This window comes from Phyllostomus hastatus, unplaced genomic scaffold (assembly GCF_019186645.2).
Source record: "Phyllostomus hastatus isolate PE091 unplaced genomic scaffold, TTU_PhHast_1.1 phas_contig_118, whole genome shotgun sequence".
In the NCBI taxonomy this organism is placed as follows: domain Eukaryota; kingdom Metazoa; phylum Chordata; class Mammalia; order Chiroptera; family Phyllostomidae; genus Phyllostomus; species Phyllostomus hastatus.
The window spans coordinates 11,995,241-12,008,567 of NW_025333543.1; the positions used below are offsets into that span (position 1 = coordinate 11,995,241).

General features: G+C 36.0%; 1 protein-coding gene across 1 annotated transcript in view; it reads left to right on the forward strand.

The window, feature by feature from the left end:
- BMT2 (base methyltransferase of 25S rRNA 2 homolog) overlaps positions 1 to 13,327 on the forward strand; it is a 201,210-nt gene that overhangs the window by 51,035 nt on the left and 136,848 nt on the right. Inside the window, exon 3 of the mRNA XM_045847799.1 lies at positions 121 to 291. Within this exon, the coding sequence (XP_045703755.1) occupies positions 121 to 291 (171 nt within the window). The remainder of the gene's footprint in view (positions 1 to 120; positions 292 to 13,327) is intronic.

Here is a 13,327-nt window from a genome sequence, read left to right on the forward strand (position 1 = left end):
TTAAATTAGAAATCTATTATTTTAAAGTTTCCCATTTTGATTGATAAAGACCAATGCTTTTTCAATTTATTTTATATTCATACTTAGTGTTTTAATATATAACTTTATTTTGACTTGTAGTGTATGCAGAGAATATTTCCAAAATGGTGGGAAGAAAAAAGCACTTGAAAAAGATAAGAAAAGAACAGTACTTGCCACTAAGACCACTCCAGCCTTAAATACACATGAGTCTTCTAAACTTGAAGGTCATTCAACCAACCTCAACTTTACAAATTCTGAAATTATAACTGAGTAAGTATACTTTTTCTAATTTCAATTACTAACATTTTCCTGGGTAGCTGTGTTATTATAAAATAGTGTGATGGTTTACCAAATAGTGTGCAGTATGCTTGCTCCCCTGGTAATATGTTAGCCTGATAAATGCAGATATGTAATATTATGAGGTAGAATACCAGCATAAAATTTTAAAGGATATCTGGAAAACTAGAGGTTCTATAATATAGATTGTTCTCACCAAAAATGAGAAAGAATAGTTAATTAAATGTTTGAATAATTATTCTTATGGTAACACAAAGAATCAAAATAGGAAAATCTAATTAAATTACGTTTACTTTAATGTTGCTGTCCACTAAGAAATCACAAATAAGGAATGGTGAAAGATTAGTAATAGAACCAATTGCCATGATTTTACTATTCATAGGAAAATCTACCTGGTAGTAATCAAAGTATGCGTGTAGTAGGTACAAATTTTATTTAATGAGTATATTATTGTTTTTCTAGTTTTATTGAGATATAATTAATGTGTAATGTTATGTAAGTTAAAGGCGTACAACATAATGATTCAGTATGTGTATATGTTGTGAAATGATTACCACAATAAGTGAACATCCATCACCTCAAATAGTTAACATTCCTTACCTCACATAATTATAAATTTTTCCCCTATGATGAGAACTTTTAAGGTCTACTGTCTTAGCAGCTTTCAAATATGTAATACAGTGTTATTAACTATAGTCATCATGTTTTACAATATATCCTCAGAACTTATTTATCTTATAACTGAAAGTTTGTACTTTCCACTACCCTCTCGCTACACTCGCCATCCCTGCCTCTGGCATCCACAAGTCTGATCACTGTTTCTTTGAGTTTGATATTTTTAGATTCCACAAGAAAGTGAGATCACTCAGTATGTGTCTCTCTCTGTCTGACTTACTTCACTTAGCATAGTGCCTTCAAGGTTCATGCATGTTGTTGCAAATGCAGGATTTCCTTCTTTTAATGGCTAAATAATATTCTGTTTTGTATATATACATATAAGTATATGAGTATTATAATCCAGTTAATATTAGTAGTGTTAAAACTATATATACACCCTTGTACCAGAATACATTTGTGGTTTCAAATTATATTTTATTAATCTTTAAAAATGCTAAACTTGAGTAATTCTAAAAACATTCTTTGAAAGCTAGCCATGAAAATAAAGTTAAAGTAACCTCTTAAAGCAGTTTGAAGTCTGTAGATATTAACAAAATAACCTTTGATTTTATTTTAATTTTATACCATATTGAGAATATTATCTAGTTATAAGAAACTTCATTGAAAAAAATAACATACCTTTGATTAGTTCAGTAGGAAAAGATAACACATCTTTACCTCTATTTAAAGGTTACTACAAGGCTTACAAAGCATAATGACTGACTAAGCATCCCATAACTCGAGCGTTATGAATTTTTTTAAAACGTTGACTAGTGTAAGAAATTATATTGCTGTCAAAAATAGGTACATGTGGAAAATGTCAACCATAGAATTTCTGTACAGTTCTTTTTTTTAGTCTCGTTTCATTGTTGAGATTACCTTCTTTATTTAGTCATTATATTTTCCTTTAATTCTTTTAAACACAGTTTTGTTAATTCTTTGAATATTTTTATAATAGCTGACGTGCAGTCTCCTACGCCAACATTTGGTCTCTTTTTGAGTCTATTTCTATTCACTGCTATTTTTTCTTCAGTGCAGACCATACTTTACTGTTGCATGTCTAATACTGTTGCATACTTTACTGTTGCATACTTTACTGTTACATACTTTCTTTGCATGTCTCATAATTTTTTGTTGAAAACTGTTTAATATATTTTTGTTGGTGGTGGGGTTTTTTAGTCATTTGCCTGGACTTAATCTGTGGGATCTATCTCCCTTGTAGTTTATATGTTACCATCTTTTTTTTTACTTTTTGGTTAGTTTTTCTGGGGTTCATATCTGTGTTTAACATGGCTTTAGTGGTCAGTGATAAGACAGAGGTTGTGCTGAAACACCTGTGGAGCCAGTAAGGCTTCTACCCTCTGCCATCAGATGTGTGTTGACTTGGGAGTGTACATAAAATCCAAGCTGTTTTCAAGTTGGCCTCACATTATACTTTCTACTAGGCCCTTTTGTGTATCCCACAAGTTTGTTTAGCCTCCCAGTCAGCAAAGGCTGTATAGGGAGCTTATGTAGCCCTTCTATGCATCTCTCATTCCCAGAATCTTTTTGTTAAATTTCTAACTAGTCCTTCAGTCTATATAGTTCAACTCTGCCAAAATTGCAACCTAAGGCTAGCATAGCTGCTGTCCTTTCCTGTGTGTTTTCTGACAAGTTTGCTATTTTTACTGTCAGTGCTCTATTTGAGTTTTTCACACTTGCTCCCAGTCAGCTTTGCCTCTTCCAGTAGTCAAGCTGCTGGTTTTTTATAGCCAGGCTTGTCCTTTGTGAACTTCCATAACAACTGAGCAGGGGTGGAGCTGGTGGGAGTTGCTTCAGGCAAGGGCACCACAAATTCCCAAGCTCAGTTCAGATGGTTTTCATAAAAATACACTTCTCAACTTAATTGCCCCAGGATGGTTGTATTTGAGGACTGTGTTCAGTTTTATAGCTGTTTCTTGAGAAGTTGGATTTGCTAACCTCTTCTCTACCACAGGCAAGAAATTCCTGTTTTCTAGTTTCATTTTAAAGGAGAAAAATTAGTTTGGTTATTTAAGCAGTTAAAGAAAAGTGTCCAAATAACTTAGCCTAGGATGGTTAGACTTAGGTTTTCTTCATTTCTGAAAACTCTGGACTTTTTTATATAGCATCTGGCCCTAATGTGTGTATAAACTTATTCCTCCTACTCTACCTACCATTCTTATAACTTGTATTGTAGTCATATGAAACTAATTAAGTTCCTCCAGTGGTACATGCTAGTTCTCACATTTTGACAATTGCAAGTGCTATATGTCCTTTTCTTGATAAACTGTTGCTATATTATGTTAGGCTATATGTGAACCATCTTTTCTTTATAGAACTTGAACTTCTCAAAAGAATTGATACCAGTATTAAGCCTTTTTATACCTCTATTGTAGTACTTACATTGTATTAAAATTACTCTTGTATATTTTTCTGACTACAAATGAAATAAGATGACAGCATGAAAAATATGTTTGTAGAGAAGATTAGAGATATAAAAAATCATTATTCAATTATTACATTTAGGAAGATTTCTAGTCTTTTTAGTAGGCATTTTTTTCAAGTACAGATTATGTAGTATAAAGAACTTTGTGAACTCCTCCCATGAAATATAATGTTCCTTTTAAAGCATTATATTTCATAATAAAAATCTACTATATGTATCCCAAATACAAAATAATACTCAGTTTTTCCAAAGAGAATCTGCCCTCCCTTCCTACCACTATCTCCGTTTTAGAGAGGTAGATGTATTAGTCAAAATTAAGATGCTTGCTCTATTTATTTATAAATATCATTATATGAAAGATATGTAATCCTTACTATCTAATTCTGTTTGACTTTGAGTAGCAAGTTTAAATAGGAAGGGTTATCTTTTTCTCAGCCTTACTTCAAAATATCTATTTAAGTCATTTTGATTTCTGGGTTTAGATAGCAAAGGCTCACATAGCATAGCATAAATACATTTTTTTCACTTACATTTTATGAAAACCAAATAATAAAGCCAAATGTTTATTACTACTAGAGTTACTTTTTAAGTCATTCATGTCTCATAATTGAGATGTGATACATTTTGAATCTGTATATAATGTGATTGTTGGAAATTTTATCCAAAGCACCAATTACCACCCATTCCTTCTAACATTAGTATAGCTGTGTCCTGACCCTTTTACATCTTGTATCTATATAATAGTAATTGATGTAAAATAAGTATTACTTTGTGACCTAAAAATTATTTCTATTTTTCAAAACAATCAACAAATAGACCATATTCTGGGCCACAAAATACATCCACTGGGTGTCTTGGAATACATTCCCTGTGGGTGGGGAAGTACTACTACATTAGAAAAGAAGAAAGATTTAAAATCAATAATATAAATTTCTCCCTTAGGAAACTAAAAAAGTAAGAGCAAATTATCTCCATAATAAGCAGAAAGAAAGAAAGAAAAATTAAAGCAGAAATCAGTGATGCTGAACATAGGAAAACAATAGAAGAAGTCATTGAAACCAAAAACTAACCATGAAGAGGGCCATTACTACTGATCCAGTAGACAGGAATATTCTGAATAACTCTCTGCCTACAAACTTGATAACTTAGACAAAATGTAAATTCCTTAAAAGAAGCCACCTATCAAAATTCATACAAGGAGAACTAGATAATTTGAATAGTTCTACATTTATTAAAGAATAATGAATAGCCTTTCAAAGCAGAGAGTACCCAGCCCTGTTGGTTTCACAAGGTAGATCTACCAAATATTTAAAGAAGAATACCAATTCCCTACAGTCTGTTCCACAATATAGAATTAGAGGCAACACATCCTAAATTATTCTTTGAGACCAGAGGAATGTAGTGTAAGATGCTGAACCAGTCTTCTTTTTCAATCTAAAAAAATTTATGTGTTTGACTGGTGGTATAAATATGATTAGATAATGACTATGTTATCATCTGTTTTGGAGGGAGGTTAAGTTATGATCTTTTGCATGTGATGTAACAAATCTGAGGCTAGAGGAGACTGGAGAATTTAGTTGTCTCATGATGTTGCTTTTGAATTATGATCACTATTTTTAAAAACTTGCCAGTTAAAATCGTAAAGGTATAATTCCCTGTATAATTACTAAATCAGTACTAAATATCTTTGCTTCTTTTTGTGGGGGGAGTGGGGAGGTTCATTAAGTGGCCATCATTTTAAGTCACTTAAAGATAGCATTAGTTTTTCCTGAATAGTACTTTTTCATTCAAACTAATTGAGAGGGCTTGATACTGTAGAAACTTTTTAAGAACTCAAATATAATGCCCTCTTTTTTGAAGGATAATATGGTAGAAAGAATCTTGCTATATATACGTTATTCTTCTGTTGGACCTGTAGGTTGTTTACTTTCTAACAGTTGTTTTATCTCAGCATTAAACCTTTTTGTACTTGAATTTTTTCCCAAAAGTGGATTTCAGGGTTGAAGAATATAAATGACTCAAGGTAGTTCTGAATATTATTGAATGATTTTCCTGAAAAATAATACTAATTCCAATACCTCTAGCATTGTAAGTGCCCATTTTGCCAAAATTCACCAGCATCGAGTTTTCTCATTTTTTCATTCTTTATTAAATATGTAGATTAAAATTGCATCCCATTGTATAAATATCCATTTCTAACACATAAAACAAAACAATGGAAAGGTAATTTTTAAATACAAGAAAGGAAAATCATATGAAATCAGGTAAATACAATTTATTCCATGATATTTTAGTACTGGTCATGGCTGAAAAGTGACACACATGCTCTCATAATACTTTACAAAACCCATGATAAACATAGGTATTTGGTCATTGGATCTTTCCTGCAGAGCCTGGACTTGACCACAGAATCCGTTTTACGTAGCACTTTAAGAAACCATCACCAATTAGTCAGTGTGAGAGAAGAAACTCCTCTGTCATTTATGTCCATTACCCTTGCTATAAACCTTCCTAGGACCACAATTTTGACTAAGCAGGTGAGCCATAGCTGTGAATAGGATCATATTATTATCTTCTTTTTTTGAGAACTGTCTGTGTCATTTGCTCACTTAAGTATTGGGATATTAAGTGTTCATCAATTTGTATAAGGTCTTTAGTACTCAGGATATTACTTGATATTTATAGTTATTGGCATAGGGGCTTAACACATGCTTCATGGGTGGAAGGACAAATCTATATATAGATGGAAAGAAGGAAAAACATATTTAGGACAGTATGATTATATTTTTATAATCACCTACTTGATTAGTAGTGGAATAAAGGGGAGAAGGGAGAGGTTGTGGCACTGAGAGAAAGAAAATACTATTAGTTGGTCACTGCCAGTCTGAGAGTCTTACTATAGGTCTTACCTCCACTCTACCTTTGATATAAGATGCAGGGCATATTCTTAAAAGGTTTGTGACAGAGAAAGGAATATAATAATGATGACAGATGTGGCTAATAAAAAAAGACTAATGAGACATATTTTTATTTCATTCCCAACCCCTGACCCTTTTGCAATCATCAGTTTGTTCTATGTGTCTATGGGTCTCTCAGTATTATTTATTCATTTACTTTGTGTGTTTTTTTTTATTTTTTTGAGATTTCACATATAAGTGGGATTATATAGTATTTTTTGTCTGATACATCTCACCTAGCATAATTAACCCTGTAGCTCTATCCATGTTGTTGGAAATGGCAAGATTTCATTTTTTTAATAATGGTTACTATTCCACTATATATACATACCACATCTTTTTTATTATATCTTATTTATTTGCTAGTACAGTTGTCCCAATTTTACCCTCTTTGCCCTCCTCCATTGCAGCACCTACAGCTCCCTCAGTCAATCCCCACACCATTGTTCATGTCCATGGGTCATAGGTATAAGTTCTTTGGCTACTCCATTGCCTATAGCATACTTTACATCCCCATGGCTATTCTATAACTACCAATTTCTACTTCTTAATTCCCGTACCTCTTCACCCATTCCCCCACAGCCCTTTCTAGTCTGGCACCCTTCAAAACACTATCTGTATCCACAATTCTTCTTCTTTACTTAGTTGTTTTTTAGATTCAGTTGTTGATAGATTTGTATCTATTGGCATTTTATTGTTCATAATTTTGATCTTCTTTTTCTTAAATAAGTCCCTTTAACATTTCCTATAATAATGGTTGGTGATGATGAACTCCTTTAGTTTTTTCTTGTCTAGGAAGCTCTTTATCTGCCCTTTGATTCTAAATGATAGCTTTGCTGGGTAGAGCAATCTTGGTATAGTTTCCTGCTTTTCATGACTGTGAATATTTCTTGCCTATCCCTTCTAGCCTGCAAAGTTTGTTTTGAGAAATCAGCTGACAGTCTTATGGGAACTCCCCTGTAGGTAACTAACTGCTTTTCTCCTGTTGCTTTTAAGACTCTCTCTTTATCTTTAACCTTTGGCATTTTTTATTATGATGTGACTTAGAGTGGGCTTCCTTGTATCCATCTTGTTTGGTGGTCTGTGTTTCTTGGACTTGCATGTCTATTTCCTTCACCAAATTAGGGAGGTGTTTTGTTTTTTTTTTCATTATTTTTTCAAGTAGATTTCCAATTTCTTGCTCTTTCTCTTCTCCTTATGGCACCTCTATGATGCAAATGTGGGACTTCCTGAAGTTGTCCCAGAGGCTCCTTACACTATCCTCATTTTTTTTCTGGATTCTTCTTATTATTCTTATTGGTTGTTTTTGCTTCCTTATGTTCTGAATTGTTGATTTGGTTCTCTGCTTCAGCCACTCTACTGTTGTTTTCCTGTAAATTGTTCTTTATTTCAATTAGTTTCTTTGTTTCTGAAGGGATCTTTTTTATGCTGTTGAGGTCCTCACTAAGTTCCTTGAGCATCCAGTGTTATGAAACCAGTGTTTTGAAAACTGAATCTGATATATTGCTTGTCTCCATTTTGTTTAGTTCTTTTTCTGGAGTTTTGATCTGTTCTTTCATTTAAGCCATGTTTCTTTGTCTCCTCATTTTGGCAGCCTTACTGTATTTGTTTCTGTGTATTAGGTAGACAAGCTATGACTCCCTGTCTTGGTAGCATGGCCTAATGTAGATGTCTTGTATGGTCCAGTAGCACAGCCTCCCCTGTCACCCAAGTTGGGCACTCAAGGAGCACTGCTGTGCTCCTGGCCAGGCAGGCCCTGGAGCACTCCATGAGGGGCACCAGGATTGTTCCCAGACCATTTATTCTCCAAGACCCACCAAACCAGGAACTCCAGCCCCTCCCTTCCCCTCAGCTGACAAAACCAGCAGCGGGGAGGGAAGGCAAGGAGTGTGGCATTTCCTGCACTCTCCACTTTTTAAAGGTGGCCCCCAGGTTCCCCTGCTTGGTGGAAATAGATAGGAGGAATGTCCATTCATCTAAGCACCTTCCTAGCCCAACACATGCATCCTACATACTTTCTGTTGGGTCATGCAGTGTTACTCCAATTGTCAGGGCAACACACCCTGGTTCACACATTCTCCCTGCATCTTTTGCTCATGTGGAGTCCAAGGCATTTCCAACCCTCACCTTCCAATTTTGGTGGGTGTCCCTATTACGGTATCATTTATATAGGTTTTGTTTTCATTTTGTTGATGTTTCCCTTCATTGTGAAGAAGCTTTTTAGTGTAATGTAGTTCTTATGTTTTCCTTGCTGAAGGAGATATGTCCAAAAATATATTCCTAAGAGCTCTGTCAGATAGTTTACTACCTATGTTTTCTTCTAGGAGTTTTATAGTTTTGGTTTTATAGATTCAAATATATATGTCTTGAATCCATTTTGACTTTATTTCTGTATATGGTGTGAAAAGATGGTACAGCTTCATTTTTTGCATATCCATCCAATGTTGCCAACACCACATATTGAAAAGACTGTCTTTACCTCATTGTATTTTTTTTGCCTTTTATATTGTAGATTAATTGACTATGTATGTGTGGGTTTATTTCTGGGCTCTCTGTTTTATTGATATGTGTGTCTGTTTTTATTGTAGCTTTGTAGTGTAGTTTCAATATCAGGGAGCGTGATACCTCCCACTTTGTTCTTTCTCAACATTTCTTGGGTAATTTAGGGTCTTTTGTGGTTCCATATAAATTTTAGGATTACTTGTTCTGTTCTGAGAATAATGCTATTGGTATTTAATAGGGATTGCGTTGAATCTGTATGTTACTTTAGATAGTAAGGACATTTTCTCCCTGCTTTAATCCTCAGTCAAGAATATATATCCATTGATTTTAGAGGAAGGGGCAGGGAAAGAGAAAAAGAGACATCAATGTGAGAGGGAAAAATCAATGGGTTACCTTTTTTATGTGCCTGAACCAGGGAGTGAACCCAAAACCTAGGTACATGCCCCAACTGGGGATCGAACCTGCAACCTCTTGGCTACAGGATGATGCTGTAACCAACTGATCCACCCAGTACAAACATTATAACAAAATTAACCCTCCAATCCGAACAAGGGATACCCTTACATTTATTTGTAGCAATTTATTTAGTTTTCACAATTTTGTATTTTTCCCAGTTTTCTTCCTGTAGTTGTTTTCTAATTTTATTTGCTTGATATGATTTTATTGTTTTCTCAAAAAAACATTTTATGGGTAGTGACAATGGGTGCTGTACATAATGATTTTCAGTTTAGGATATATGTATGCCTAGTATTCTTTTTTTCAGAATAACTTCATTGGAATTGAATGATTTTTAAACTTTTCTTAAATCTCAAATGCATTATATCATTAAAATAGAATTTGCAACATATAATTTTAAAAGTTTTATGATGAATTTGATTATTTGCTTCATTGTGAAGAACTCCCTATCACACATTCATTTCCAAGATTCTTTGTTTGTTTGGATTTTTAAAATATTATTTAAATAAATTATTCCTCAAAGAAATGCTTATTCATTCCACATGATTCAGTGAACCTTTTTTGTGAACTATTTCTTTTAGTTTCAATAAAAGAAACTAAAAGAGACAAAAAAAAAACCCACCAGAAAAGCAATTCTGTTGCCTCTTAGGTATATAATTAATCTGTTCATATTTTTTGTAAAAAAAAAATTAAAATGAACTTTATTACTTTTGTTTTTTTAATTATTTGGGTTAACATTTGTTAAAAACATTATATAAGGTTCAGGTGTGCAACTTTATAATACATTATCTGTATATTCCATTGTTTGCTTATAACAGGGCAGCTTTGTGTCTGGTTGCTTGTTGCCATGTATCCACATAACATGAAATTTGTGGGGAAGGAAATAGGTTTTTATTAATAGGGTTTCCAATTTGGGGGTGGGTTGGGAGTATTCCTGCTCTGAACCCTTCTCTTTTGCAAGGCACGGAACCTCCCTTTTTCCCAAGTAGATCACAAACCAAAGCCATGCCCAGGAGTTCTCCATTATTGCTTATCTGTCCTTCTGGAGCTTAAATAGCCTCGCAAGTAGGCCTCTACCCTCTCTGTGGTGGTGTGCACTTATGGGTTTCAGAGTTGCTGTTACCTTGCAGTATGTCCCCCTCTCTGTCTGGGGTTTGCTGCAATATCCCTCTAGGTGATTGGCCAGGGTAAGCTCCAACTGTTAGGAACTTCCCAGTTCATGACTCCATGGGCTTCTCTAGTTTCTGTATGCTATTCTTAGAACCCATATGCCATAGTACATTTGGTTGTTTGTCTCAAAGGCTAGAGCCCAGTGAGGCACACAACCCCACATGGTAACCTGCCTCTGGGTAGCTGGCATTCAGCCATGTGGGGTATAAGTCCCAGGTGTGCCCAGCCTCTGCTGGTTCCTTGAGTGCTCTCATTCATGAGGGGCAAAGCAAGAGCCCAAGAAGCCAAGAGAGCAAGAGAGCGAGCTTCTGCCCACCTGCTGTTTAAAAGTCCTCTTCCAGAATTCCATGTGCTCCAGAAACCAGTGGGAGTGTCTAGCTTTTCGGCCCTTAAGGGCCAGTGTTAGCCACATTTGCCTTTGTCCCTCTTTCTGCCACCATGTATAGCAAGATGGCAAAGTCTTCAGTCACATATGTTCTATACGAGCTCCCTTCTGCTGAGCCTTGAGTTGCTCAGCTGCCTCAAACAGTGCATGCTGGCTTGTTTACAGTTGATGATTGCCTTGGTTTACAATTTACCTCAAGCAATCTTTCTGCTTTGGTGGTCCCTCCCTTTGGAAAGGCAGGCTATTTCCATCTGCCACCTCATCAGCCCTCCTCACTCCCTGCATTTTTCTGGTAGTGGTGTGCTTCTTGTGCCAGATTGGTATGCCCCTGGACTAGGGTCTACCCCATTCTCCAGTGATCTCTGCTCTGACCTACCACATTACCACCCTCTGCCCTTAATACCTCTGGACCCTTGTAATCTTACAAGGACAATGGATGAAGGTTTTGTAATCTGAAAATACTTCCTGCTGGCCATGGGCATAGTCCTACCTATCCTCTGGGTCCAAAGATCCTTAACAGAAAGGTGTTCTAGAATGGAGGGGAGCCTTCACGCAAGGGGAAATATCTTGCGCAGTCCAAGTTATTTGGTTATCACTGGAAAGCAGTGTGTACAATGTCCAAAAGATGGCATTGCTGGACAATTTGGAATCTCTTTTTGTATTCTGGAGATGACAAATCTGGCAAGATGTTTAGAGAGTACACTCACAACCATAAAAATTAAATAGCAAAAGTAGGGACTAATTCTACAGTCTCCCTGATAAGAAAAAGTGTTTTCCTTTGAGGAAGGTGTGCAAGGTATGTCACAGCTGTCTGAAGTCCTTTGCCTACTACACTCAAATGAAGCTGAGGGGAATATCCTGAGATTCTCCCCTTTAACACTCTGGACCGCTTATGTCTGAATCATTAGGGCAGGGGGGAAAAAGCAGTTTTAAAGGGAAGCCGGTAGGCTTTCCCATACTTCACCCAACTCAACCATTTAGTCCAGCCAAAATATTGAATCCCAGGAAAAGGCAGTGCAGGCCCTCAAGTGGGACCTATACCATTTCTGAGTCTGCTAGTCTGTCTTTTAAGAGGAAATTTAGTTGTAAGACCTTTCCTGGAATGATACTAAGCAGTGACAATCACCAGGTGAAACCAGTTCAACTCTCAAGTGAAAACAAACTTCAAAGACAATTAGCTGAACTAGAGTCCAGTGTTCTTGACTGATCATTATGATTTTCCTTAAAACCTGATTCATCTCTCTAAGATCAACCTTATTGTCATCAAAGAGTGCCAGTTTTCAACTCTGCTTCATTGTTTGCATAAAGACAAGAGAAACAATGATCACATATAGTGTTCAAATCTGCTTTGCTGGAACTTACACAAGGAACCTTTGGACTGACGCTTAGTCAACCCTTCAGGTCACAGAAGCTGAGTCCCCACCTGCCATACAGCTTTGCCTGCTTTACCTGTATTTCTTAAGTCCTTCAGGGCCTCATATCATTTCTTAAGGTTCCTCAAAGAAATGCTTATTCATCTTTCAGGAAAGCAACCTTTGTTCCTTCCCTGGAAAGACTGCTGTGAACTACACAATCAAACTAGGTACCAGGCCATTTCTCCAGTGGGCTTTTGTTTGCTTCCAAAATAAATCTCAGTTCCTCAAGACTTTCTGGTAACAACCAGAGCCCAATACACACTTCCTTCTGGCATGAAATTCCGGTCAAAGTCTTAGGTTAACAAAACCAACAATAGAAACTAGTTTTAATTAGTTTTATACAAAGAAACTTTATGCCATCATTCATTCAACAAAAATGCCAAATTATTGAGGGACCAGGTAAGGGAGAAAATGCAAAGCAAAAAGTGAAATCCTTGTCTTTTCAATATCCATCAAAATTGCTTTTCCATGCCTTATACTTTCCATTGCTTCCTGTTTGGTGTGAAGTCTTAATTTTCCCTGGGAAATGTCAATTTCCTTTCCGAACAGAAACAAAGCAAAATGCAAAGCAAAGACAGAGTTCCAAAAGTAAGGGGTACTAGGAACTAGCCTTAGAATATTGTCTCATATCCACTGTCACACCAACCAGTTACACAGATGACCTTTTCCGAGGTCCCAAATGGCCTGGAGCCCCAATGGTACAAATTTCACCTACCACTGTGTCCACTGGACTCCTGGCAGAGACACAATGTATCACCAACTGGTCTCATGGCAGAGACATAACTTCTTACCCCTACCTGGGGTCTGCCAGCACCAAACAACTCTTCCTGGGTCCCAAAGGCGGAGGCATTCTCTAGCGCACCAGTCTCACAGATGCTACTAGGTCCTAGTGGCTGAAGAGCAAAGACAAAGGATTCCTGATATACACAAAACAGCAAAGATCAAATCACATCTCAATAAAATCAGAAAACAAGTAAAGAAACCAAGCAAGCAAAGAATACTGTACCCAAGAACTGAGGTT